Source organism: Lissotriton vulgaris, chromosome 9 (assembly GCF_964263255.1).
Source record: "Lissotriton vulgaris chromosome 9, aLisVul1.2, whole genome shotgun sequence".
Lineage (NCBI taxonomy): Eukaryota > Metazoa > Chordata > Amphibia > Caudata > Salamandridae > Lissotriton > Lissotriton vulgaris.
This window is the reverse complement of record NC_141697.1, coordinates 142,706,527-142,733,321: the sequence shown is the minus strand read 5'-3', so window position 1 is coordinate 142,733,321 and position 26,795 is coordinate 142,706,527. Positions and strand designations below refer to the sequence as shown.

The 26,795-nt window shown below is 45.5% G+C and overlaps 1 protein-coding gene across 1 annotated transcript in view; it reads right to left on the bottom strand.

Annotated features, from left to right (window-relative positions):
* The window catches only part of SPTBN5 (spectrin beta, non-erythrocytic 5), a 2,284,272-nt gene that overhangs the window by 1,235,007 nt on the left and 1,022,470 nt on the right, over positions 1–26,795 (bottom strand). Inside the window, exons 34-35 of the mRNA XM_086937224.1 lie at positions 17,094–17,273; positions 7,740–7,943 (exon numbers count right to left, since the gene is read on the bottom strand). Coding sequence (XP_086793350.1) covers positions 7,740–7,943; positions 17,094–17,273 — 384 coding nt within the window. The remainder of the gene's footprint in view (positions 1–7,739; positions 7,944–17,093; positions 17,274–26,795) is intronic.

Genomic DNA, 26,795 nt, shown 5'->3' with positions numbered 1-26,795 from the left:
AATGTGGGATTGACCGGGAGCCCGAAAATCGGCTGCCAATTTGCAATTGATTCCGCGGGAAAATGTGGCGCAATGCGGTCACAGGGATCGTTTTTCAGATTACCACACAGGTAATTTTTTAACTTTTAGCACAAGTACAGATAGCGTAATTACAGTTTTTTAAAATCAGTCTAAATGGTTAAAAAGACACTCTATACTCCCGGCTTCCGCCTCAGGAGTCCACGCAATATTGTCCTGGCGAGGACAATATTAAGCTCCCAGGGAGGAGAGAGAGACATCACTGGTGGAAAAACTTTCTTAAGCCCCTCTAGGAAATCCTTGATCACAGGCATTTGGAAGGATGAGGTCTGGGTAGGAGACTTTCTATACGCTGTGATAGCGGCTAGGTGGACCCTGATGGAGGGGTACTTCAGGCCTAACCTCGCCAAGTGCAGTAAGTATAGAAGAATCACTTGCTCCTGACCTTGAGTCGGATCAAGAGCGTTGTCATTACACCATAGGTAAAATCTCTTCCACTTGAAAGCATAAGACTTTCTGGTGGAGGGTCTCTTTGCTTCTCTAAGGATGTTCATACAGTCAGCTGTGAGGTCTAGATGTCCGTACTGTATGACTTTAGGAGCCATGCAGTCAATCGGAGAGAGGGAAGGTTGGGATGAAATATTCTCCCCTCGTTCTTGGTCAGCAAGTCCGGGCTGCAGGGCAGCCTCAGGTGTGGAACCTCGGACAGTTGAAGGAGATCCGGGTACCACCACTGGCGTGCCACTCTGGCGCTATCAGGATCATTCTGGTGTTGGTCCTGTAGAACTTCTGTATGACCGCCGGGATCAGAGGGAATGGAGGCAAAGCGTACAGCGATGTCCGTGACCAGCTGATCAAAAGTGCATTCCCCCGTGATCCCTACTGGGGGAATCTGGACGCAAAGACGGGGCATTTTGAGTTTTCCGCGTCTGCAAACAGATCGATATCCGGCACTCCCCATTGCCGAAAGACCTCCTGAGCGACATCGCCGTTGAGCACCCAGTCGTGCACTTCTACGAAGTCTCTGCTGAGACCGTCTGCCTGCACGTTCAGGGTTCCTGGAAGATGGACTGCGACGATTGAGAGACCCCTCGCCAGCACAAACAACAAGGATACACTGTTCCCCAAAGGTAGGGGCGAGTTGAAATCAAAGAACCAAGCACAGGTGGGAAAGGAGGGGGAAGCCCCCTTTCGGAACAAAACCCTCTCACACCCAGCAAGCTAGGTGTCATGCTTCATCATCTGGGTTTTGCTCCTCGTCAGACTGGCGCTGCAATGTCTGACGGGCACCCGCGAAGGGGCTCTTTATCGGAGATCTTTTGTTCCTGCCAGTTGGTGCATGTGGGTGTGAGGGCTTAGGTGGTGTGTAGGCATAAAAAGGGGGGGTGATAATTAAAAAAGGTTACGTAATCCACAAGGAATTTTAATGGTGTGGTTAACTACCTTAATAAAAACAGGAAGGAGAAAATACACACCAGTACAAAGATCCAGTGATGTGTGTTCTACCTAGTGGTCGGTCGACATGTTTCATGCTTCATTAGCAATTCGTCAGGACCAAAATAAGAAAACTGTACCACACATAAGTGGCCGGGGAAAATACTACCTTCCACAGGAGACTCAAAGGCAGGCCAAGAGGTCCTGCTGTATCCTAGTGGGACCTAGAAAGGATGACAATAAAGGAAAAACAAGGGGATGATTGTTACCCCAATGCTGTCACCAAATATCTAGATCACAACTGCTTGGTTCTAAATTCGAAGAAAAAACTGCAAAGTTCATGCAAAGTGTGGTTGTTAACCAAAGGAGAAAGTTAAAAAACGCCTAAGGACAGGTCACTAGATGCTAGCAAAAACAGTAAAAAAATAACTATACAAGCCTTACCCTACTAGGGACAAGATATGGCGTCAACGGACTTCTCCCATGCGTGGGCACCACGACTGTTGGTACCCTAATGATGAGGGAGAGAAGAAGTAATGACCAACAGGTCAGACACAACAAAACACACCTACACCCAATTGCGCAGGCAAGCCGATACGAGGATATACTGTCCGTCAGTAGCCGTGAATATCAGCACACACACCCCCTGTGGTTATTGGGGATCAGAGAAGCAAACCTGAGTTAAAACCAGCAAACTAGCATCAAGACTCCTCCTCCCACGGGCATATAACCATAGTTAAGGTCAGTGCATAGTGCCTACATCTGGCCCGTATCCAACGGGTCCAGGGTAAGGCAAAGTGTCAAGCCCCCAAGCATGTGGCGGCCCTGGGAAAAGGTAAAGCTCTCAATGCGGCATGGCGTAGGGTTGCGAGGATCACTGCAGGCACATCACCCCCGGCACACTGATCACAGGCGTAGCGGCTCGCAAGGGCTTGCCGCGGTTAAAGCTGTCTGGACTAAAACTTGCTGCTGAGGTCTACTGCACACCTCAGCATGACACTTACCTGTCCGCAGAACGGACGATGACCCTGAACCTACCCACACGCGGTTTGGAGGGAGAGAGAAGTCGGAGCAACGTATCCAGCGTCTCCGTTGCTTTTCAACCATTACCCGGCCATTCCCGTAACTCCCCAATCACATGCAGGGGGTCCGGGAGAAAGCTGTGCATGCCCAGATGGGCGTTCTGTCGGGGAAGAACTGCAGGACACAAAGCTACCAGGCAGAGCCGAATTGGCGGATATTTTGTAGTGTCTAAGCTGCCACCATCACCCATAGGAGGTGTCAGATAATCAACCCGAGTACGGGGTTTTTTCAGCATTTTATCGAAAAGAGGGGATTGACTATGGGGTCGCAGTCAATCCACTTTAGACAGCCCGGTAATCAAAAGTTGCCCCAGAGTGGTGTGCAGCATTGCCGGGGGAAGTCATGTACTAAGTCAAAGGACTATAATGTGTCAAGTCAAGAATGTATAACAGAGGGGCCGGAACCCAAGGCATGGGTGGACTGAATAAAGTACCAGAATAAGAGGGCTTATACTTTAGGTCCTCGCAAGGGAGCCCCAAGGGATTGAGTCGTTCAGACCCTTAACATCTGTTGAGAGGCGGTGGACCCATCTTCGCTCAATCCTAAAGAGCTCCTGATGTGTGATATGTTGATGCGCTTCGAGAACTGTCCACCTAAGACTATATGCTGAGTGATTCATTTCTCTGCAGTGGTTGTACAATCTAGTCAGCAGCCACTGCCATATGGATTGGGCTTCCAGAGACAGGACTCGTGATCTGTGCCTACTTGCTTGTTCAGATAGAACAGTGTCGTTGTGTTGTCCGTCTGAATCTGAATGTGGCTGGATTGAAGGGACGGACACAGGGACTTGAGCGCAAGATGGACCGCCCGTAGCTCCAAGAAGTTGATTTGATAACTTCTTTCAGTCTTGGACCAGAGACCTTGTACCTCTAGCTGGCCCATATGAGCTCCCCAGCCTTGCATTGGGGCATCTGTGACCACTGTCTGTGTTGGAGGCGTCTGATGAAAAGGGACCCCTTGTAGAAGGTGAGAACGTTTCATCTACCATCTGATTGAGTCCCTGGCAGCTTGGTGGAGAGAGACACGATCTTCCCAGCGACCTGACCTCTGTGACCATTGATCTTCGAGGGACTGTTGTAGAGCCCGCATGAGAAGCCGTGCATTGAGCACAATGGAAATGCACGAGGCCATCGATCCCAGCAGTAAAGACACTTGCCTGGCTGTGGGAAGTGCAGTGTCGAGAAGAGTGTGGCACTTGAGAAGCATTGATGACAACCTCTCCTCCAAAGGACACATGCTTGCCTTTGGGGAGTCCAGGGAGGCACCCAGATAGTGTATCCGTTGCGTGGGGTTGAGGACCGACTTCTTGTAGTTGACTTGCAACCTCAAGGAATGCAGCAGGTGGAGGCAGTACAAGAGATGGCTCTGGAGTAGCGCAGATGTGGAACTTTTCAGGAGCCAGTCATCTAGGTATGGATAGACGAAGATCTTTTGCCTGCGGAGGAAGGCAGCCACCACCGCCATACACTTGGAGAATGTCCGTGGGGTGGATTCGAGTCAGAACAGAAGCACTCGATACTCATAGTGGTGGTGATAGACCTGAAACCTGAGAAATTTGAGATGTTTCAGTAAGACAGGAATGTGAAAGTAGGCATCCAGCAGGTCGATGGCACACATCCAGTCTCCCTGGTGAAGGTGCGGAAAGATTTGATGCATGGCTAGCATTCGGAATTTCTCCTTTCTTATAAACCTGTTCAGCAGGCGCAGATCAAGGATAGGCCTGTACTCTTTGGCTACTCCACGCTTTTGGACTAAGAAGTACCAACAGTATACCCCCTGGTTTCTTTGCAAAGGTGGGACCGCCTCAATGGCCCTCTTGGAAAGAAGGATAGATACTTCGTCCTGTAACAGCCAACTTTGAAGTTGAGGAAGGAGCTTCAATTTCAGGGGCACTTGTGGAGGGGGAGACTTGAACCTTAGCAAGTAACCATGCTGCACAATATTCAGCACCCAATTTGTCTCTTGTTATGGTTTCCCACTCTTCCAGGTGAAAAACGATACTCCCTCCTACCGAAGTGGCGAACGGGTGCGGAGGAAGCAATGCCTCACTGCTTGGGAGGCTGCTTAGAGGTGGACTGTTACTGCTTGTAACCCCTTCCTCTTCCAGGGCGCTTTTGGTGGAATTGGGACCTCTGCTGGCTCTGGGAGGACCATTGAGGAGTTTGAACACTCTGCTGGAAGGGACGTTTGTAGCCCTGACGAAAGCGTTTTCAGAATTCCTTTTGTTTCTCCAGATCAACAGCCTTGATAGTATCCAGATCTGTCTTCATCTCGTTCATCTCCTCATTGGCGTAAGCCCCGAACAAGTAGGAGCCATTAAACGGAAGGTTTAGAATCTTTTTCTGTGCATCAGGCTTGAGGCCTGTGAGGGGCAGCCAGGCTGAGCGCCGAGAACAGACACCATGGGAGTAAACATGCGCGGTGAGATCTGAAGCATCCGCTGCCGCACTTATAACTTGATTGGCTACTAGCCCACCTTCTAGCAGAATTTCACTGAAGTCCTGCCGGTCTGCTTTGGAAAGCTTTTCGGTAAACCTTGCCAGGGAGTCCCAAAGAGACCTGTCATATCGCCCAAGAAGGGCTGAGGCACACGCAATCTTCATGGATGAAGCCAAAGTGTTGCACATGTTTCTGCCATAGGAGTCCATCTGCTTACTGTCCTTCTACAGGGGGACAGAAGATGATGCAGACGCTGAATGAGACCTCATGACTGCTGCCACAATGACTGAGTGTACTGGTGGATCAGCTCTGAGAAATAAGGGATCCTCGGCTGGGCCTTATACTTTTTACCAATCCTGGATGGGACGGAACCCACCATATCAGGGGTGAGGAATGTGGCCATAGATGGTTCCAAGAATACTGGCACCAAAGGAAGCAGCGGTCTAGGAGCTGTACGGTGGTGTAGGGTGTCAAAGATGATGGAAGTAGGAACTACAGGGTATGCAAAGTGATGTTTAATTTCTTCGCACCTCTACCCAGGACATCTGAGAAAGTCGTGATGTCATCGATGGGAGACACCCGCGATGGAGGAGTTGAGGAGAATGTCGGAGAGTAGTCCAGGACCAAGGACCTCGTGGAGGAAGACCATGTGGGTGATCTTGTGTGTCTTCTTCTATGGGGACGTTCGTGATGAGAGCTTTGACGACCGCTGGACCGTGATCAGTGCATGGAAGGTGATCTTGGTCTTCTGGGGGGAGACTTGGAGGCTCTAGCAGGAGCACTTCTATCTGGAGAGGCCCTGGATGGCGAGTAAGTGCGAGAATAGTCCGAGCCTGGACTTCTGCGGTCACCTGTCCCGACACCCTGCAGCCATCAAGGTGACGGACCGTAGGCCCTCTTCTCTCCAGCTCCGGAGATTTCTCCAGTGAAATCAACACAATATGCAGTCCCGGGAATGATGACTGGGCCCCAGATTAAGATCTGGATTTGGATATTGGATATTAAGCCGGGCCTCCTCTGTGGCCGTTCAATTTTTTCCCTCGACGTCGAATGCCTCGACGTCGATGAAGTCTGCATCACCCGCAGCGTCGATCGAGGTGATCTACTATGGGAACGCCGTCCCGCTCTCGACGGTGGTCTCGAAGTCGATCGCCTATGGCGATGCGGAGACCTCGACGTCTACCTTCGGCATCGACTTCCCATGACGCCGTGTGGGCATCGATCTTCTTGATGTCGAGTGATGGGACCTCGACGACACTCTCGACATCGACAAGCCAACTTGCAGCGAATGTTTGCCGTCGTGACTCTCGAGGGTGGCGTAGAGTGTCTCAACGTCGACGGAAGCCTCGACGTCGACTGAGTTTTTTCAGGTCTCTCAGGACCCACTGCCTTCGAGCCCAAAGTGCTGTGCCTAGACTCCAACTTACTTACTTACAAACTTACAAAAAAAAAATTTAAAAAAAAAAAAACTTGCATGCGGCGTAGAATCTCGATGTCGAGATGGCGATTTGTCCCTCGGCGCTGACGAGTGTCTGGGTCTCTTTGAAGGCGACTTTGAGGGCGAATCTCCTGTCACCTTCTTCTTTCTGAATTCGGGAGAGGTGATATGTCGCCATTTTCAGTGTTTTTTGCTGGTCTGAAGACTCCATAGTCACCTTCATGATGGCTTCGGTCCTTCTCCAGCTGAGCCTGAAGTTTAATGCGTTCCCTGTCGCGCAGAGTCTGCCTGGAAAACTTCTGGCAGTGGTAACACTGGTCAGGCTTGTGTGAGGATGGAAGACATAATACACACTGAGTGTGGATCTGCCAGTGCCATCTTCTTGCCACAGGAAGGGCATTTCCTGAATAAGGCTGGCATTCCGACTGGAAAAATGTATGGTAAAACCATAAAAACAGTAGAATAGGCTTTTAGAAGTCAGAAAATGTTGAGTTTTCAGAGAAAATCTCAAATAAATCACTTTCAGTCAAAAAACTGAAGAGCTCAAGCTCCAGGAGCCAGAAAAAAGAACTGACCTAACTGCCACCTGTGGTGCATCATGGGAGCAAGGGGTCTCCTGCAGGTCTTAAAGGCACGGTACCCCTACTCTAAGGCCTTAAAGGAAAGGTGTCAGTTTTTCCTTGTTTCTGAGTACTCTGCTGCAGCCTTCAGGCAAATGCCTGCAATTACAAGCTTTCTCTATGGCAATAAAGCATTGTTGTAGGGCAATTGTTACTGCTTCCTCTTTTCCTTATGGGTTGGGAAGGTCTAGGTACCACAATGCAAGCCTATGTCATTTCAGCATTTTTGCCATGTTGGAAACATTTTAGGCTGCATGTATAAGTTTTCACATATGCATATATATGTATATATACATGTATTTTTTATATGCTCCGGGATCATGCACATGGGCGGGGATTATTCATAGATTATGACTATTGGTGAGTATCCCCTGGATGAGAACTGGATTTATCAAAAGTAAGAGTGAGTGGACTAGCAAGCAAAAGGAGTCAAGTGGGGGTAAATGAGCGAGTAAAATCTGGAATGAGTGAGGCTAAACTCACATATTTGAATCTGAGGTCTTGTCAATAAATGTTCACATCATCACAGACTTATCACAAAATGCCAAAATACAATGGCAATAAATCTCCTGTAGTGCAAAATCGTCCCTTTTCCTCTATTTAAAATGTTGATAGATGGATTACTGCTCCCATTATACAAGCACCAGATGCAAGACTCCTTTCCCTTTATCACATCTGTGAATGTAGATGGAGCATTCAATTCTTACCTGTGTTGTTGAAGTGTTCTCCTCCTGCAAGAGTGACTTTCCCCGCTCCACAAGCTGGTTGTATGTGTCCTCTTGAGCTTCAATTTGCATCCGTAGTTCCTGATGCCCCTTTAGCTGCTGACTGCTGTTGGACACATCACGAATGGTTTCCTCTGCCTTCATCTCCCGCATCATCTCTGCTGCCCAGGAACAGTAATCCCGCACCTAAAAAAACACACACAAAAATGCTTTGCATGTCAATTCCATAAAGGAAGCTGTCTCTTGTGAAAAGCAGTGTCACATATTCCATCTTTGGTATGACTGTCTAGTGGCAGAATATGTTAAAAAGCTCCAAAAACAAGCTCAGGTTTGTAAACACAAGGGTAGAGTTACTGGGGAGTGAGGATTGTGTAGCTACATCTGGTACTAAATGGTTAGTTTTGGAGGCAATTATGCCCCTCCCCTTCCTCAATAATGGTAATAAATAGCATATTACATTCTGCACATCTGCATATTTGGTTTATGCCTTGCCATTGTTTCATGTGTAATTATTTTACCAATAGGTATTTAACCCAAAACCAGGATACAAGGTGCTACACTTGTGCAGCAAAGAAAAATGACAGTTCAAGGCTATTTGACTGTTAGGAAAGTTGCTTCCCTGTATAAAGTAACATGCACTCTGTGAAGTAATAAAAAGTGATTTTCCTTCATCATTTGTGCAGTACTTTGGTAATAAACTTGCATTTCACATTTACACTGTAATGATAAATGTATGAATTCCTATTTATTAGTACACTTGCTTTAAATACCATGGACCATGCATGGTGTGGCATACATGCCATGTCGTGCATGAACTGGGGGTGCAATCCAGGAGGACACTAGATGTCCCCCCCCCCCCCCCTCGCATGCACCTTCTGGGCCCAGAGGTGGCACAGGGCCCTATTAAGGCCTCCTTAGTTGCCTCAGTGCCCCCTTTTCATTTCGGGCTCACCACCATAAAAATGGAGGTGGTGAGGCAACTCGTAAAATGCTTGGCAGCATAGCTGTGGCACCACTAGCATAATTCTGCTTCGGAACGCTGGCAGAAGGCCACAGGATCTTGGATCCCTGGTGGTCGCAGCGGTCCATCCATTCTAGCTGTAAAACTGCGGGCGGTCTCACAGTGAGACAGTGGTCGGACTGCCACTAAGGGTTCCCTGAACTCTTAATCCGGCCCTACATCTTTTGTGGGTGGGTGTCTACCTCCCTTAATCCTTCCATACTCCTCCCTAAACTCACCCATTTAGGTGTAAGTATTTCCCTTTTTTCCAGTCACTCCCACAGATCTTCCCGCATTTACTGCTAAGTAGTAAATTTGCATGTGTGAGGATCTCCCATAGAAAAGATAGGTTAAGTATTGTGGATATTTTAGCAGTGAATCTTTTAGAGTTTAGGCTTTCAAATTAGACCGAATCCTGATCCATAGCATTTATTTACCGCATGAACATGTCATCATTTAACTAGATTTGAAAACCGAGGACAGAGGAACATTTACACGCGCTCCCCCAGGCTAGCCTCTCCTGTGCCTCGAATGCCCTAAAGCAGATCAGGTGTAGAGCACACATGGGTCATTTGCAACTAAGCCTACAATGCAAAGGCCTTGTGAACAAATGCTTATGCTCTGCATGAAATTACCTAATAGGCCACTTTCACTGCCTCCTTTTACTGAGGGTATAAATAACATTCCCAGCAGCTGCAGAGGTCCTTAATGGTCCGCACACTGCAGGGCTTGCTCCTAACTTAAATGGGTGGAGGTTTGAGACACGTACGTTTCTTCAAAGGAATATCTGCCCTGAGTGCACCACTCAATGCAAAACACTCGAACATCAGGGTTGTGAGACAATATGATGTTGGCAGGCTTCCTTCCGCCCTCCATTTTGGTGACATCATAAGTGTTGGGTCAACAGCTTGCACCTTTTGAGGTTTGAGTTGCTGGCGGGGTGCAAACTCTGCACATAAAAATAACATTACCTGGATATAACAGCCTGCCACTACTGTGCAAATACAGTTAATACCACATAAGGTTTAATAATTGGGCGGACCTGGTTTTCCTATTCCGAGGAGATGAATGCTCACATTTACCATCTGCTTTGAGAAGATGACAAATGTGAGCAGTGCAGCAGCATCACTGTGACACACACATTGGAAATAATGTCAGGAGACTGTGCAATGGAGGCTGGTCATGTGTAGTTTCTGAACAACTCTAGAGAGCCAACGAATGCCAATGTGGGTGCTGGTAATCATATACAAACTCTGATCTTAGCACAGTAAAGGGAATACGATATTTAGGGAACACAAAGGTAAAGCATAGCATAATAAAGAGTTAACAGAACAGCCATGCGCTGCATGATCCATGCTATAACCGAATTTACTAGACTGGAAGAAGATGGCCTCAAACAGAGACAATCATGCCATCCGCCCAGTTCTCAAATGCATCCACGGCCACCAGACACAGCAGTCTTTCTCCATCCCCATATACCTCATCACTGTCATATGCTTTCAGGGAAGTGTCCACCATCAGGCCTCAATGGAGGTCTACCCTTACTGTGCAGACCTGTGACCCAAAACCTACTCAACCCAAAAAGAGTACACCTTAGTTCATCTTAAAATGTTTGAAAAATGTTAAAGTATCCATGAGGAAAACAAAATTCTGTTAGGCTTACATAAAGCATGTAGGTTTGATAATAAGTACTTTAGTAGGGCTGCAGATGGGGGTACGAGCTTAATGCCAGACACTGGATTAAGGTACAGATTCGGACGTGGTAATAACTATAGCTGTAAAAGAGTTTGGAAACATAGTTTTATCGGCAAGGGCATACAGCAAGATGGGGTTTTTTGGAAATTGAGATAGGCACTGAATGTGTTGTTCTAGCATAATATCTTGGCTATACTGTAAAGGGAATGATAATTATGAGGAATTACTTTGGTCTTTTGTAATTAACAGTTATAAATATTAATCTTGAACCACGTTTTGACTAATTTCTGTGCCACCTGTGAATTGTTACATTTTGCAGTATGGATGTGCCTGTTCCTTTAAGAAAATATTTCTTTTTTGGGTCACTGAATATTTTTTAATGTGCACTGATGTTTTCACTGTGACTTTTGATGATTTGTAGGTCGTGATATTTAGAATTAATATTTAAAAAAGTTTAACACATGGTCATTTTGCACGTTTTACAGTATGTGAATTTTCTGCATGCAGATTTACTTACTGCACGGCAAAAATCACAACTGGTAAACTTCTAAATGTACAGGGTGAAATTGACGCACAAAGGCATGCACTAACTTCACTCTGCACAATTCTTACTATTATCCTTGGCTGTATCTATCTACATCCCTCTAAAACCAAGCGAGAGATAACCTTAAACAAAATTATTCTCATCATGAAAGATCTTTTTGATCACTTCACGAATGATATGTGGCTAATAATGGGAGACTTTAATGCCAACTTAATGGAGAAAAGCCTGGACCCCTCCCTTCTAATTTCACTGGATAACCAAATGTGGGCAATTCCAGATATAAAATGGCAGTATCAACGCAAGGATAATCAAGGGACAAAGGCGGCCACAATTTTAAACCAACTAGGGCTCCATATCCTAAACGGCAGATTGGAGTCAGACTCGCCCGCTGCTTATACCCATTTATCTCCCTTTAGAATGGCTACTTTGGACTACATATGGATCTCGGTCGCCCACTTCCAATTTGTCCCGGAATTTGTGGTAACCCCCTTTATTGGAAAGTGATCATGCCCTCCTAACATGCAAAGTTCTAGCAAATCATAAGTTACGGACAAAAATCTACCTGATTGGCAAAGACCCAACATTGGAGCCAATTAGAAAATTACACTGGACACTGGACCAACAAGAGGCAATTGAAGAGAAGGTGGTCAACTTTTTGGAAAACTTGAACCAAGAGCCTAGCAGCCGGCTAACACCACCACTGTGGGAGCAGGTAGTGGAGGACCTTAAAAAATCTAACTGTTAAGAGTGTTAAAAAATCAAACAATTATCCTTCATCTTTACCCCACCCCAGTGACCTCAAATATACCATGCTGAGTATTAAACATAAATTAAATACCTTATTGCGTAAAAGCACACATACCAGCTTGGATTACAAATCCTTACGAAAGAAGATTTTGACCACCCGTAAAGAGTATAGGAAATTAAGGTTCAAAGAAAATAGAATAAAAGAAGAACAGTGCTGGACACTTGCCCATGAAATCTTAAAATCAAAAGATCAAAAGAGATTTTGGAACTGGGTAAATAAGGCTGCTAGACCAGGCCAACCATCCACCGTAATGAATGTCTCCCCCACTGAATGGGAGGCCCACATTGAAACTCTTTATGTCGACCTCGACAAATATAATTGGTGCAATCATCATAGCTCCATCCCTCTCAATTCCCTCCCTGGAACGTCACCGATTACTAAGATTACTTCAAGTCAAGTTGCCCTCATTATAAAACTAATGTGTCCAGGAGATTCCCCCGGCCCAAATGGGCTACCAACAAAGATATACAAAGCCTCGACTCACAAGTGGGCAACGCTCCTGGCCCCCCTATTCGAGACATGTAGAATGGGTGGTCCTATCCCTGATTCTTGGTGTGGTTCTCTCCTCGTCCCTATCCACAAAAAAGGTCAGCGATCTAATCCTGATAACTACCGGTTGATTGCACTTCTCGATGGTGATGGAAAGGCCTACGCAAGCGTTTTATTACAAGAACTAACCAGCTGGGCAGAAGACCATAAATTAATACCTTTCACGCAAACTGGTTTTCAAAAGGGCTGCCATGTTATTGTTATTGTTATTGTTAGGTGTACTTGTAGAGCTCAACATTCATCCTACTAGGATATCACGGCGCTGCAAAAATGAGCAGTAAAACCTAGGCCAATTACCTGGGACTTGTTGATTATTCTGATGTAGGGAATAATGCAGTTTTTAGTTTTTTCTTGAAGGTGGGGTTGGAGTCCGTGAGTCGGAGGTTGATGGGCAGATCATTCCAACATTTAGCAGCAATGTGTGAAAAGGCACGTCCGCCCATCCTGGATAGCTTGATCCGAGTGGTGGCTGCTTTGGCTGAGGCTTGTGAACGTAAGTTCCGTGCAGGAGCATAGAACTTAATTCTATTCCGTAGAATGTAAGGGCCAGTATTGTATATTGTTTTATGGGCAATGCATAGCATTTTGAACGTGGCTCTTTGCCTCATGGGCAGCCAGTGTAAGGCTCTCAGGCAACTTGTGGCTGAATTATACTTTCTCTTATTGCAAACAGCTTTTGCTGCGGCATTCTGGACCAGTTGTAGTTTTCTAAATAAGTAGTCCGACATACCTACAAATAGTGAATTGCCATAATCCAGCATGCTAACTAGTAGTGACTGGACTAGGATCTGTCTGCATTCCAGTGGGATCCAGGGGAAGACCCGTTTCAACCTTTTTAGTGTGGCAAATCCTTTGCCACATATTGAGGAGACATGGCATTTCATCGATAGAGTGGTGTCCATCTGAATTCCTAAATTTCTAGCAGACGATGTGGGATTAGGTGGAGAACCTAAGGAAGTTGGCCACCAGGTGTTATCCCAGAGCTGTTTAGCCCCACCAAAAAGGAGAATTTCTGACTTGTCAGCGTTTAGTTTTAAATAATGGCCGTGCATCCAATTGGATAGCTCTGACAGGCAGTTTTGCAGTCTACTTTTGGCGTCATTTTCTCCATTTAGGGTTACCATCAGCTGAGTATCGTCAGCGTAGGAGCAGATATTAATGCCCCATTTCTTGCCAATCGACGCCAATGAGGAGACGTATACATTGAACAATGTTGGGCTCAATGTGGCCCCTTGGGGCACTCCATATTTAATCTTTCGGGGGGTAGAGGTAAAGTTGCCTAAACAAATGGACTGGGATCTGTTTGATAGAAAGGACTCCAGCCAATTTAGGGCTTTACCTTGTATTCCTTTTGCGGCAAGTATGTGAATTAACAGTTTATGGGACACGGTATCAAACGCCGCTGATAAATCAAGGAGTATCAGGGCGACCGTTTTGCCTTTATCGACCTGCATTCGTATGTCGTCCATTACAGCCAGGAGCGTAGTCTCTGTGCTGTTATTTGATCTAAAACCTGTTTGGGAAACATCTAGAAGTTTGTTGGTTTCTAGATAACTTGACAGTTGTTTTGTTACCAGTCTTTCTAAAACCTTGGATAGAAAGGGGAGCTGTGAGATGGGACGATAGTTGGCTGGGTCGTTTATGTCCGCGCCCGCCTTTTTTAGTAATGGGATTACCGCCGATTTTTTCCAAACTTCTGGGAATACAGCTTGCTCCAGGGACTGGTTAAGAACTTTTGTGACTGCGGGACCAATTATGGGAGTCAGTTGAGAGAAAATATAGTGTGGGCAAACATCCCATGGCGAGCCTGATTTAATTTCTGACATGGCTTGAGTGACCTCGTCTTCTGAAAATGGGCCAAAGGTAGAGCAGTTGGCTTGCAAAGTAGGGTCCATCCGATACTCCACAGGGGTCTGGGTGTTGTTTGTAAAAGAGGCATATATTTTGTCAATTTTATCACTAAAAAAGTCACTAATTTTTGTGCAGTTTTCTTGTGATGGCGTCAGGTTAGATGTAAGACTAGGAGGATTACAAAGTTCTTTTACTATTTTAAAAAGCTCCTTGGACGAGTTTTTATTCTCTAGAATTTTTTGAGAGAAATAGTCTTTCTTTGCTTTGCGTATGGCGGTATGGTATATTTTCAATTGATGTTTATAAGTGGCTCTGTCTTCGGCGTTTCTACTTATTCTCCATTTATGCTCCAGTGAGGTGCATTTTCTTTTTTCAGTTTTTAGGTCTGGGCCATACCATTTCTCAGAGATTTTCGGTTTCGATCGATTGGTTGCGCGAGTCCGCGAACAGTGGTCAAGTGCTTTCTCTATGTTGTCACGCAATAGACAAATTTCTTCTTCGCATGTCGTTTCAGAGTTGGGAAAAAAGGAGAAATCTTCCTTGAATTTTTCCAAAGAGAATTTACTCCAACATTTAGTGGAGTTAGTCGACTGAGCTAGCGGTCTTTTGGTTTTTAAAGGTAGGTTTAGTATAAAATCTATCCTATAATGGTCCGTCCATGTCAAAGGGGTTATATTTGTAATGTTAGTCTTCGATATGTTAGTAAATATGAGATCTAACATGTGCCCCGCTCTGTGTGTGGGGCGAGCTATTTTCTGCGATAGTTGCAAGATTTCCATGTCTGTGGCCAGTCGCTTAGTTAGGGAATTATCAGCTAAATCGAAATGAACATTGAAGTCACCGATGACTATAATGTTTTTATGGTTGAGACAGAATGGAAGGATTTGTTCTAGGAGTTGGGTGCTAAAGTCCATTGTACTGTTTGGGGGATTGTAGATGATTGCGCATCCGAGGATCACCTGAGTATTGATGGGGATGGAGATGGAGATGATTAACACTCCGTGTTTGCCTAGTTGGACAATCTGATCTGCGTAGCCCAGATGGATGATCGAGGCCACACTTGCACCAAAGGGAAAATCGTTGTTCCTGGGATTTATTGATTTCCAAAAGGCATTTGACAACGTTGCCCGCCCCAGGCTCTGGGAGAAAGTGCTTAAATATGGCATTCCGCCGACTCTATTGAATGCCTTCATCACCCTGTACTCGAATACTTGGGTCAAAATAAAAGTCTCTGCTGGTTGGTCTACAACCACAAAATCATGACCAACAAAGGCCTAAAGCAGGGATGTATTTTGGCCCCTTTACTTTTTAATTTGTACCTTGCAAATTTACCAGAGTGGCTGGCCCGCTCTCATGCTTTCCCACCAAGAATCGCATCTGTTAAAATCCAGTCAATGCAATATGCAGATGATACGATTCTATTCGACCAAACACAGGTGGGCCTCCAACGCCTTTTTGATTCCTTGGCAACATATTGTGAAACCAATGCGCTGAAGATTAATATCTCTAAAACCAAGGTGATGATAGTCTCTAGAAGCCAAGCGAGACAGTGCCCCTGGTACATTGCTGGGAAATCTATTGAGGTAGTCACCAATTACAAATATCTTGGAGTCTGGATAGACCACAGAGGGAGCTCGGGTCCGCAAATCGCGGCAATGCAAAGTGTGGCCCGCGGGCTTGAGGGGGCCTTCTTATGAACTAAGAAAGCTCTCCACTCTCCTGACTTTCCCCCGTTAATTAGAGTGATAGATGCCAAAATACTATCTACAATAGCATTCGGCGCTACTACTTTTAAAGATAAAATGTTCACCTGGCTGGATAGAATGCAATCAGCCTGTTTTCGTAGAGTGTTTCACCTACCCAATTCGACCTCTCATGCCCAAATCGGCTTGGAGTTCTGCTTCTTCTCCCAACATTGGACCATGAAAGCACGATTTGTTGACTACTGTGCAAAAACAAAAGTGGCCCAAGCCTCCACATTAAAGAGTTGCGTCTGGTCACTGTTACATAACCCCAGCACTTCTTGGAATACATTTTTAACATTCTGCTTGGACGCTTTAGAAGCCCACGATCTATGGGCGAGCTCACTACCCATTGGGGCTGCTGCCAAAGCCCTGACCAAACAGGCAAAAATACTGTCTATGAAACAGGATGAAATATCTGTGAAAAAACGATCACATGGCAGCTGGGCGTCAAAACTCTACGATTTTAAAACCCTACCACACTACCTGTCATCCTCCATGAAGCCATTAGTGAAACACCAGTTAATGAGACTGCGTTTTGGGCTAATCCCCCTGGTGGGGTACAATTACGGAAGGAGGTACAAGGCAGACATTTCCTCCCAGTGCCGCTACTGCAACAACGGGGAAGAAAATTTAACACACGTCCTGTGTATCTGCAGCACTCTATTCCCCCTTCGAATGTATTGGTTGCGCCCCATTTGGAGAATTCTTAATGTGCGGACCTGCCAAGAAGCCTTAGAGGAGTGTATGAAGGGGGAATCAGCTCAAATGACCGCACGTTTTGTCAAATTTATGACTAAGATTAATTCAATTCTACCGGCAGATACCATTCATGAACCCTTGCTGTGTCAGATATGAACTTGCGTTTCACTTTCTGCTTTTAAATTGAGAGCTGAAAATATTTTTTCATCTTCCTTTTTGTACAAATTGAAATGATTTTAATTAATTGTGCAAATAAATATATCTATCTATCTATCTATCACTCTGCACAAGTCGTAATATGGACTTTAGTACCATCTCTCAAGAACAGGGCAGTGAATGTACTGCAGCAATTTACCCTTGCGGCAAACAAAATGTGTGCATTGCTTACAAAATGTGGATTTCTTTGGACCAAGAGCCTAGAAGGCTGTGTGAATCTAGAGCTCACCTTTGTTAAGAAAAGATGGAGTCTGCACGCTCGTTCCAGGTCCACTCTGCGTTGCTCCACTTTATTCTTCAGGATTTCCCATTTCTCCACCACTGCTTGTTGCTTCTCCTGCAGTGATAAGGCCTGGTTTTTAGAGCACCTGTGTATCACACCATCAGCAGCATCGATGAGTTCTTGCAACTGGAGAAAAATGAAAAATGTTCTAAGGAGGTATGGAGATACAGAACATCTACACATCACAGTGGCCAACATGAGCAAGAAAGGTTCTGTCAATAAAGTGATAGACATGCCACTAACAGCACAGTCCCCGTGACTACATTATTTAGCCCTCAGGTGGAGAGAATAGTTTTACTTTAAAGATACGCAGGATATCCAAATCTGGCAATACCACAGAACTCTTCCAAATCTCACAGATGATAGGAAAGTTAATTCATTTATTTTATTTTTTATTTTTTTATTGAAATTTTCATCCCATGTTTACAATATTTTCCAATACAGCATAAAAAGCTTTCAATACAAAAATCATATTCACTTTAGTATTTTCCACATACCGTTAACAAATTTGATGTAATAATACCATTAACATTGCTTTCTTACTTTCTACTGCTTTCTTCTCCTACTCCGGCCATGAATGTCCTTCCTTAGTTCTTACTATTTTTCTAGCGAGCTAAAGGTTGCCAAATTCTTTCACCCAATCCTCTCGCCCTCCTGCCCTTTCTTTCATAGATAGCTTTCTCCAAATTATAGGTAGAGATCAACCTTGCTATTCATACTTCAAATGTAGGGGGGGCCCTGTCAAGCCATGTTCTTGCAATTCCGATTCGATACACCGCCGCTACCATAAACAGAAATTCTATATGGTGGTCCTCTGTTCCTCCCGAGAATCCTAAGATTATTATATCATCCGTCAATTTTCTTTTAATTCCCAATGAGTTCTCCAAAAAGTTCTCGATTGCCCCTTTTAGTGTATGTAGTTGCGGACATTGAGCGAACATATGAACAATATCCGCCTCTCTTGAATCACAGCGTGGGCAGGTGATTCCAGTGACCCCACCCCACTGTGCAATTCTGGCTGGCGTATAATGTAGGGAATATATTGTTTTGTAATGTTGCGATTGTAATGTCGCAGAGCATAGAACTGTATGCCCTAAATCCAAGGATGTCTGTAGATCCTCCAAGGACGCACCCACCTTTTCAACCCATTTAGTAGCGAATTTAACTCTATCATCGATTTTTAATGTATACAATTCTGCATAAAGCTGTCTAATTGTACAACGGTTCGTCCTCTCCAAATACTCCATAATCCTACTATGTTCAAACCCTATTAGTCCACCTCTTTTATTTGCGAGAAAACTTCTTATCTGTAAGTATTTAAAAAAATTGTTTCCCATTATCCCATATTTCGTTTGTAAGTCCTGAAATTGTCTAATTACCCCCTCCGTGTCCAGTAAATCCCCTATCTTTTTAACCCCCTTATTATCCTAATCCTTCATAATTGTGTCCCTGAATATATCTGCTGGCAGTGAGTGATTATTATATAATCGTGTATAGTAGTTGTATCGGCCAATGCCAAGCTTTTTCGCCACCACCCTCCAAACATTATATGCTGCTCGTAGAGTCTTAAACTTAGTGTGTTTAAAATAATTGTAGTCGACTGTTTTCAGCAGGCCGTTCTCGGCTTCCTCCCCAACTAGTGCTCTATATACATTTGTGTCTTGATTCTCGTTTCCCCCACCAGCTAATAACCCCTGTGTATACTGCAAAACTGCTGCCCAATAATAAAGTCTAAAATCCGGGGCCCCCCATCCCCCCTTCGCCCTCGGAAGTACCATGTGTCGATACGCTCTTCTAGTCTTCCCTTGGGCCCAGATTAGTCTGTTAAGTATTAATTCCAGTTTCCTGAACCATGACTGTGCGAAGAACAATGGGATCGCTCTAAAGAGATATAGAAATTTTGTAAAAGTGATCATCTTAATGACGTTTATCCTCCCCATTAACGTCAAATGTAAGTTGTGAATCCTTTCGGTGTATCTTTTTACTTTGTCTAGTAGTGGATTCATATTAAGTTCTACTAACTTATCTAACTCGGTAGTCACCTTTATCCCTAGGTATGTGGCTTCGGGAACAATTCTAGTATCTTGATGTATTGTATATTTATTCTGCACAATCTGGGTTTTGCCTTTATTAATCGAATAGCCTGCAATCATTCCAAAATTCAAAGCCTCCTGCTCTATTTCAGCTATCGCTCTCCCTGGTTTTGGTGTTATAATAGCCACATCATCTGCATATGCGAATAGCTTGTACTCTCTCCCATGCAGTCTAACCGGGTAGATGTTACTATTGCTATCTAGTTTTCTTAACAATGGATCCAGATATAAAGCAACCAGCAGGGGCGAAGCTGGGCAGCCCTGCCTGGTCCCTCGTCTGATCTGGACTGCCTTTGTGTAGCATCTGTTTATTCTTATCCTTGCTGTTGGCTCTTCGTAAAGAGCCTGGATTGCCTTGATATAGCCCTCACCTATCCCAAACCACTTCATAACCCTCCATAGGTATTCCCATGAGACCCTGTCGAAGGACTTTTCAGCATCAAGAAATATGGCTGCGACAGGGTGTCGTAACACCTCCGCAGCATCCAGGGTAGTAATCATTTGTCTAGTGTGCTGAGTCGTACCTTTTCCGGGGATGAAACCATGCTGTGAAGTGCTAACTAGCCCCTCAATATTCTTGCTTAATCTTTGAGCTAATGATTTCAAAAAAAAATTGTGTCTGCGTTTAAAAGAGTAATTGGTTGTAGGACCCGGGCTCTAATGCTGGCTTGTCTTTTTTTAGAATCACTATAATGTCCGCACCTGCCCATGAGTGTGGTATCGATCTGCCTACCTGTGCCTGTCTAAAAATCTCTACCATGTCTCCCCCCAATAGGTCCCAAAAAGTTTTATAAAATTCCGCCGGAATTTGATCTGGTCCTGTGGCTTTCCCCGCCGGTAAGTTTTTCACAGCCTCCCTTACCTCTTGTAGTGTTAATGGAAGGTCTAGTTCCTCTTTAGCTTCCGTACCTAATATGTCATGCTGTATCCCTGCCAGGTAATCTGAAATTTTCTCATCCACATTTCTTACGTTTGATTCATATAGGTTGCCGTAAAAGCTTCTAAAAGCCTCCTGTATCTCTTCTGGTGTACCAACCACATTTCCTAGACTATCTTTAATTTCCTTTATATCCCCTTTGTCGGGTGCGTATTGCTAATAGGTGTCCAACTCTTTAGTTAAATTCGTAACACTTTTCCTTCTTTGCTAGATAATTCCTTGGTACGATTACAAAAATGTAAGTGGTTCATAGGTGAAATCAATGGATCACCTAATCACTTGTATTTTAACTATTATATCTGGACCCATGTATCTGTCCTGAATAAACAAAATACGTAAGATCTCTCCATATCCTTGAGTTCACTTGAGTGGTAATATCCTACTCAGTGTAGGGTGCTGACGATGATGAAGCATGCCATGAGAAGTTGTGGGTGAGGAGACCCCTAAAATATTTTTGGGTATCCCTGTAGGCTATTGTGCTAGTGACCATATGTATTCATACCCGGGTCATTTAATACCCATGCTCTTTTTAGTTATTTAGGTGTCAATTAGGAGGACATGCACAACACTTTCATACTTTTTCTCTCAGTGTGAGGGTCAGTTGAGCACCTCCTTGAAGCAAATGAGAAATCCTTAGGTTTTGGTTGTGAGAAGTTGGCCTGATATGCAGTGCTCACTATTCTAGTGATCACTATGTATCAGTCCAAACGACCCTTATTGATGATTGGTTGTAAGTCAACCTTATAAACCAGCTATCCTAGTAGCATGGACAAGAGCAGTCTTTAGGCTAAACTCTAGAGGGCGTGTTAAGCCAGCTGTTATACCATCACATATACCCCTTGAACACCAAGTGAAAGGACACCACACAAGTTGTTATGAAAATAAAAGGATATTTATTTATAACACAACAACCCTGGACTCTTTATGAGGACAGGGTGCTAAGCACAATACAACACTCTTGAAGAAATACTGAAAGTCGCACAATTTATACAAATGCCCGAGGGGCACGAAAAACCATATACTATGGAAGCGGAATGCGAAATTACTAGCAGGTAAGTACTACTCTCAGAGGCTTTAGAACCGCTGGGCCTACAATGCTGAACCCTTAGATTAGAAGCAGGAGGCCTAGGGACGGCGTGTGCAGAATGGAAACTCTCGCGCGCAATGCGGGACAAAGTCTATGGAGGCTAGTAAATGTAAAGTTAGTGTTCTCGGGCGAACCCGACTAGGTAGGTCAAAAACGAAAGTGAATCAAGACACTTAGAGAGTGGATCTACGCTGGAGCACCGTGGTACTCGGTTTACCTAGCCCATAGGCTGCGGCTGCATAGGGTTCAAGTGTCGTCGGGAATCCTTGTTGACGAACCAGGAGCCTGAAGTGGAAGTTGCTGGCAGGCGACCAGTGAAGATGTTCCGGGCTGATCCAAGGACTGGATCAGTGAAGAAGGATACCTGTAAGCAGAGAGGACCAAGTTCTGAATCACTAGCCAGTGATTAGGTGGGCACCGGGATGGCACCGGACGAGGTCACTCAGCCAGGTGAAGAGGTGACACTGGATTCTGCTGCTGCACGGACCAGGGGCGCTGATGTCGACCAGGCTGGAGGTCTGCAAGCTGTCCCACGTCGGATGTCTGCTGCTGGTTATGCTGGATCCGGTGAAGGAGGCAACAAGCCTTGGCTACGGCAAGCCCACGTGGCGACACAAAATGGTGTCTTGAGTGGACCAGGAGGGTCCGAGGAGGGTCCCCTTCAGGGGGAGACTAGGGCCAGTCCAGAGGAGCTAGACCAGCGGTGAAACAAACGTAGGCCGTCGTCAGGAGGGTCACTAGCCAAGTGACCGGACAATGTAGCAGCAACCCAGGAGCAAAAGGGCCCCACGCAGATCTGGTGGATGCTGGGGGGCTGGGCTTCGATGCTCGTGCTGCTTGGGGCTTCTCTTACCCCAGTGCACCCACTCGAGGGTCCCTCGGTGGTCGTGCTGGTTCAGTGTCGTGCTGGTTCTGATGATCGCTGGGTCCTCTGGTCTTGTCGCACCTACGATTCTCAGCTGTGCTGTAGAGGCAGGTTGAGGTCAGAGAGGGCACGGAGTCCGGGTCTCGAGCTGGGCAGTCTGGTTCCGGAGGAAGGACGTTTCAGCAAACCGCAAGATACTTAGTTGGTGCCTGCTGCTGCAGGGTGACTACTCCTTAGTCACAAGGGAGAAATCTTGAGAAGAAGTCTTGAGTTCCTTTCGGAGAAAGTAGTTTCAGGATTCAAAGATGATCTAATTTGGAAGGGTCCCCGCTCCCACCTTTATTCTAAAGAAAGGGGCTGGTACGCGACTAGGTCCTGCCCATGGGTGGGACCAGGAAGGGGGGTGGTTACACCCCTCTCCCCTGTCCGGACTTTCCCCAGCTCAGGGGCTGGTGTGCCCCTGGAACTGGTTCAAGCCGGCATATGCACAGTAAACACCGGGGTGCCACTTGCAGTCACCTTCCTATTCAGTCCTGCCTACCTAGGATACACAAAACCCTGTCTGGGATGGTGCTAGCACCGCCCCTGACAGGAAACTCTTTGTCCAAGCTCTCCTCGCTGGAAGGACTCCCAGCAGCAGGAGGTCAGACTTGTGTCTGTGGTGACAGCATCCATTTTGTGATGCTGAGGCTTGAGTTAACTTAAACCAGGGTTCACAGTTTGAGGTAATATGAATTTTTATGGTCAATTGTGTCCCCTATCGTAGACCCCAACGGCTCCATGTACGTGCTTCAAGTACATGTATGTTCCCTCCACTTTCAGCTATGAAGACGCAAATACATTTGCGTCCAACGTTAACATGTCCTCTTTCAGATGCACCATGAATGGATCGATAATTCAGTTCCTAAGTATGCCTTGCCACCGTCTTTACATGGTGCACTTTCACGTTTTCCTGGCTCTGACAAGCTAGGCCCTGATTCCTGCCATCGAGTCCTTTCTGCCTTCTGCCTCTGAAAGCTGCAGCCTGCCGCTTCCATGACCCTTGCCTTACTCCCAGTGCGGCGAGCGGTGCCCGGCTCGGCCTGCTTGCCTGCCAAGACTGTATTCAGCCTTCAAGTTATCTGCTCCGCTCCTCGAAAATACATTCCTGTCTAGTGATTTAGGAAAACATCCTCCCAGCTGCAGAGCAAAGGGCCCGGCCTCACTGTCTCCGTGCAAGTAATTCACTGCTCCTGTTACCATGGTAGGCCCATGGCCCCCGCACTACGCGTAGACACGTAGGCGCATATGCACGCATTAACAGTCAGTATAGAATAGCCTCTGCCCGAGAGACCTTTCCTTCTAGATAATACAGTTCCTCAAACACAAGATATTAGATATGATTTTGGGTTTAGATTGTCCTGACCCGCCAGACTTCTGTCTCCTCTTTCGGAGCTAAATGTCAAGTCCCCTTCACCCTCCAGATACACGTCATTCACACGTCATGCTGCTGCGCGCGCATCTCTGCCATATATTTCTGCTGACACTGCAGGATTCTTCTATGGATCCACCCACCTGTGACACTTTCATGTGACGTTTCTAGCACACACCTCCGTGTACGCCCTCGTGCACGCCTTCTGTTACGCACATGTGTTCTTATCTCTTTTCTCTCAGCTGTTACGCCTTCTGTATCCATCACCATTATGTGCATTTACTATATATATTGTATTCTGTTAATAAAGCATTGTCTATCCCTTCCTGAACCTTTGTGGTGATGGAACACGATACCTGGTTCGAACCAATTCCATTTTATGGAATAAAACCCTTATAAACTCAGATACCACGGACTCTGCCTCTCCTTTTTGATTGAGTTATTTTATTGAACTTTACCGCATAAAATTCCGTATAGGTAATTTTTATTTACCACATAATTGGCGCCCGAATAGGGACCCCTCCCCCACCTCACGCGCCGGCGGTGCGTTGCAGGCCTGGTCCCCTGCCACAGCCGTGACGGACAACTAAGCGTACCCGCAGGATTTCCTGTACCTCCCTCAGGCCAACGGAGGTGACTGAGGCTGCGATCGACACCCAGACGAGGCGGTGAGGAGTGCGGAGGATCCCGACCAGAGCCCAGCCGAGAGAGCAAGGTCCGAGGTGTTCAGAGGCCCACCAGTTCCGAAGTTCCGAAGTACCTACGTCACGAGTCGAGTCGAGTCCAGTCCGGTCCAGTCCAGTGTCGAGTTTCCGAGGCTTTCCGTTCCGTGCTTCCCGGTGAGTACCGTTGCTGGGGACGCATCTAGACGGGTGCATTAATTTGTGTCCGGTCAAGACGGGTTTGGGTACACAGACCCGGTCTGCACTGTTTAGCAGTGTATCTGTACTGATTAGCAGTATATCAAGTATTCAGCTATCAAGTTATTGTTTAGGTTTGAAATGTTTTAATGTGTTTTAATGTCGTGGTATGAATGAGTGTTTGATTATCGTTGCTGTGTTTATTGTATTAGTCGTGTCCAAGTCCGAGTAAGTATCAAGTGTCAAGTATCACGGCTCAAAATGCCGCTGTTTTCTAAACTGAAACAGATAGGAACTAGAAAAGGGATACTCGAGGAAGCTGTTCCCATCCCACCCAGGGACACTCCCGGATATTTTATGTATCACAAACACGGCTTAGACGCTGTATTATATCTCGACTTGTGGGTGGATTACACCAAGGATTTAGCAGAAAATCAGAAGTGGCCCGTTACAGGGACATGGGATGCCGAGTGCATCATGAGAGTAGAGGAAGCATTATGGAAAAAGAAAGCCAGACAATCACAGAAAGATGCCATTGAATTATGGCGTAAAGAATCACACAGACGGACAGAGAAAGCACTCAGAAAAGCAGAGAAAGGTAAAGAGGATTCCGAAAAAGCCAAAGAAAAAGAATTACTAGAAGAAGGGGAACGAGTCAGAATAGAACAACACGATAGAAAGAGTAATGCTATTATGACAGGACTGTATCCAGTCCTGGCCGAGGGCCTGCCCAAGGCAACCCCGGAAATACCGAAAGATCTGCCCCCTCCATTGGTTCCGACTAAATTACGTCACAAGACCGCAGCAGACATTTTCCTTTCTTCCTATTTAGACGAAGTAGCTCCCGAATATACCAATGTTCCGCCTGCACGTATACCACCCGCTGATCGTCAACCCCCTAATAATCCTCCACCACTTCCTGCACCCCCTATTAATCCGCTTAATCCTTTTGGGCCTGACACGGCCCTGCCGACAGATCATGCCCAAGCCTCCGCTTCAGGAGGTGCATCAGGAGGTTACCATACCCCGCCACCAGTACATCGATTAAATACTAGAGAACTAGCAATGCAACGTACTCCGAAACCGATTACAACTGACAAGCTTAAAGAACTTATCGTAACCTGTAGATATGACCCCATACCAGGCAAAGATGGTTGCATGTTATTAGCATCAATACGCATAAGACGTGCTGCAGATTTTTTTGTTCTGTTTCCAGGAATGATAGATAATCTAGACAGGATATATCATTTTGTTCAGACGGGGGAGGGTCAGGAATGTATTTCCGAGGCCATGGCGCATCAGAAAGTAGACATTCAGAGCCTACTATTAAGATTCCTCATAAACTGTTTCATAAGAGAACAAGACCGGCCTGGTGTAAATAAAGAAGAGATGAAGGTACTAACTACATGGAGTCAGAATATTTCAGACGGAAAACATGATAAACAAAATTGTATAGAGACCATGTCGAGAAAAATCCGTAAAGAAATAGTAATATTCCATGCAAAAGAGAAAGCTGAAAGGGAAGCAGAATCAGACGCAAATAAATCCTCGGAGGAGGAGGAGCCAGAAGAACATACAGAAACGATAGCATATGTAGGAAAGGGTAGATCCTTTAATAAAACGATACGCCCAGAAAGCAAGAGACTTTTTCACGCTGCCATGTCAAATCCGAGGACTCCTGAACATTTGTTTCAGGCTACCGATAAAATACTTCAAGAACGAATGGGGTACCATGTACTCGATTCCATGGATGAACAAGAATTAGCCAGGTCAGCAGTACAATGGGCTGACAATTCTGATAAATATAATGATGACGCAGTAGCACAAACATTTTTGAATCTTTCCCCAGACGAACAGCGACTAGCTGGTATGTACATGATACAGCATCTCCTTCTATTGTATAAAAGCCAACATTCTGATCCAGGTCCCCTACCTGATATATTAATAGAGCTACTCATGAATAAATGGAGAGGTCTAGGTACCGACTTAATTAAAGTAATTTTAGAACATCGACACAGGTATAGTGCCTTCCTGAATCCACAGTTTGTTCCAGCTCCACCCCCAGAAAGAAAAATGTATTACATAGACAGACAGAACCCCTTACGAGAAGTGCACCCAGTCAGGAATGATGATAATACCCTTAGACGTGTGTTTGTGTACACTCCCATAACTAAAATGGAATTATTAGAAATGAAGAAAATAGTGCCTAGTCATGATAAAGACCCAGCCGGTTTTCACCGTGAAATTAAAGACATGTTACTCATGGGAGATTACACCTACCCTGACATTATGAAAATATTGAAAGTACTGTTGCCTGCCGGTATTTACGAAAAACTTAAAGAAAAAGAATGGGAGGTGGGAGACAAAAAGATAGATTGGGCTGCATTAGAAAATG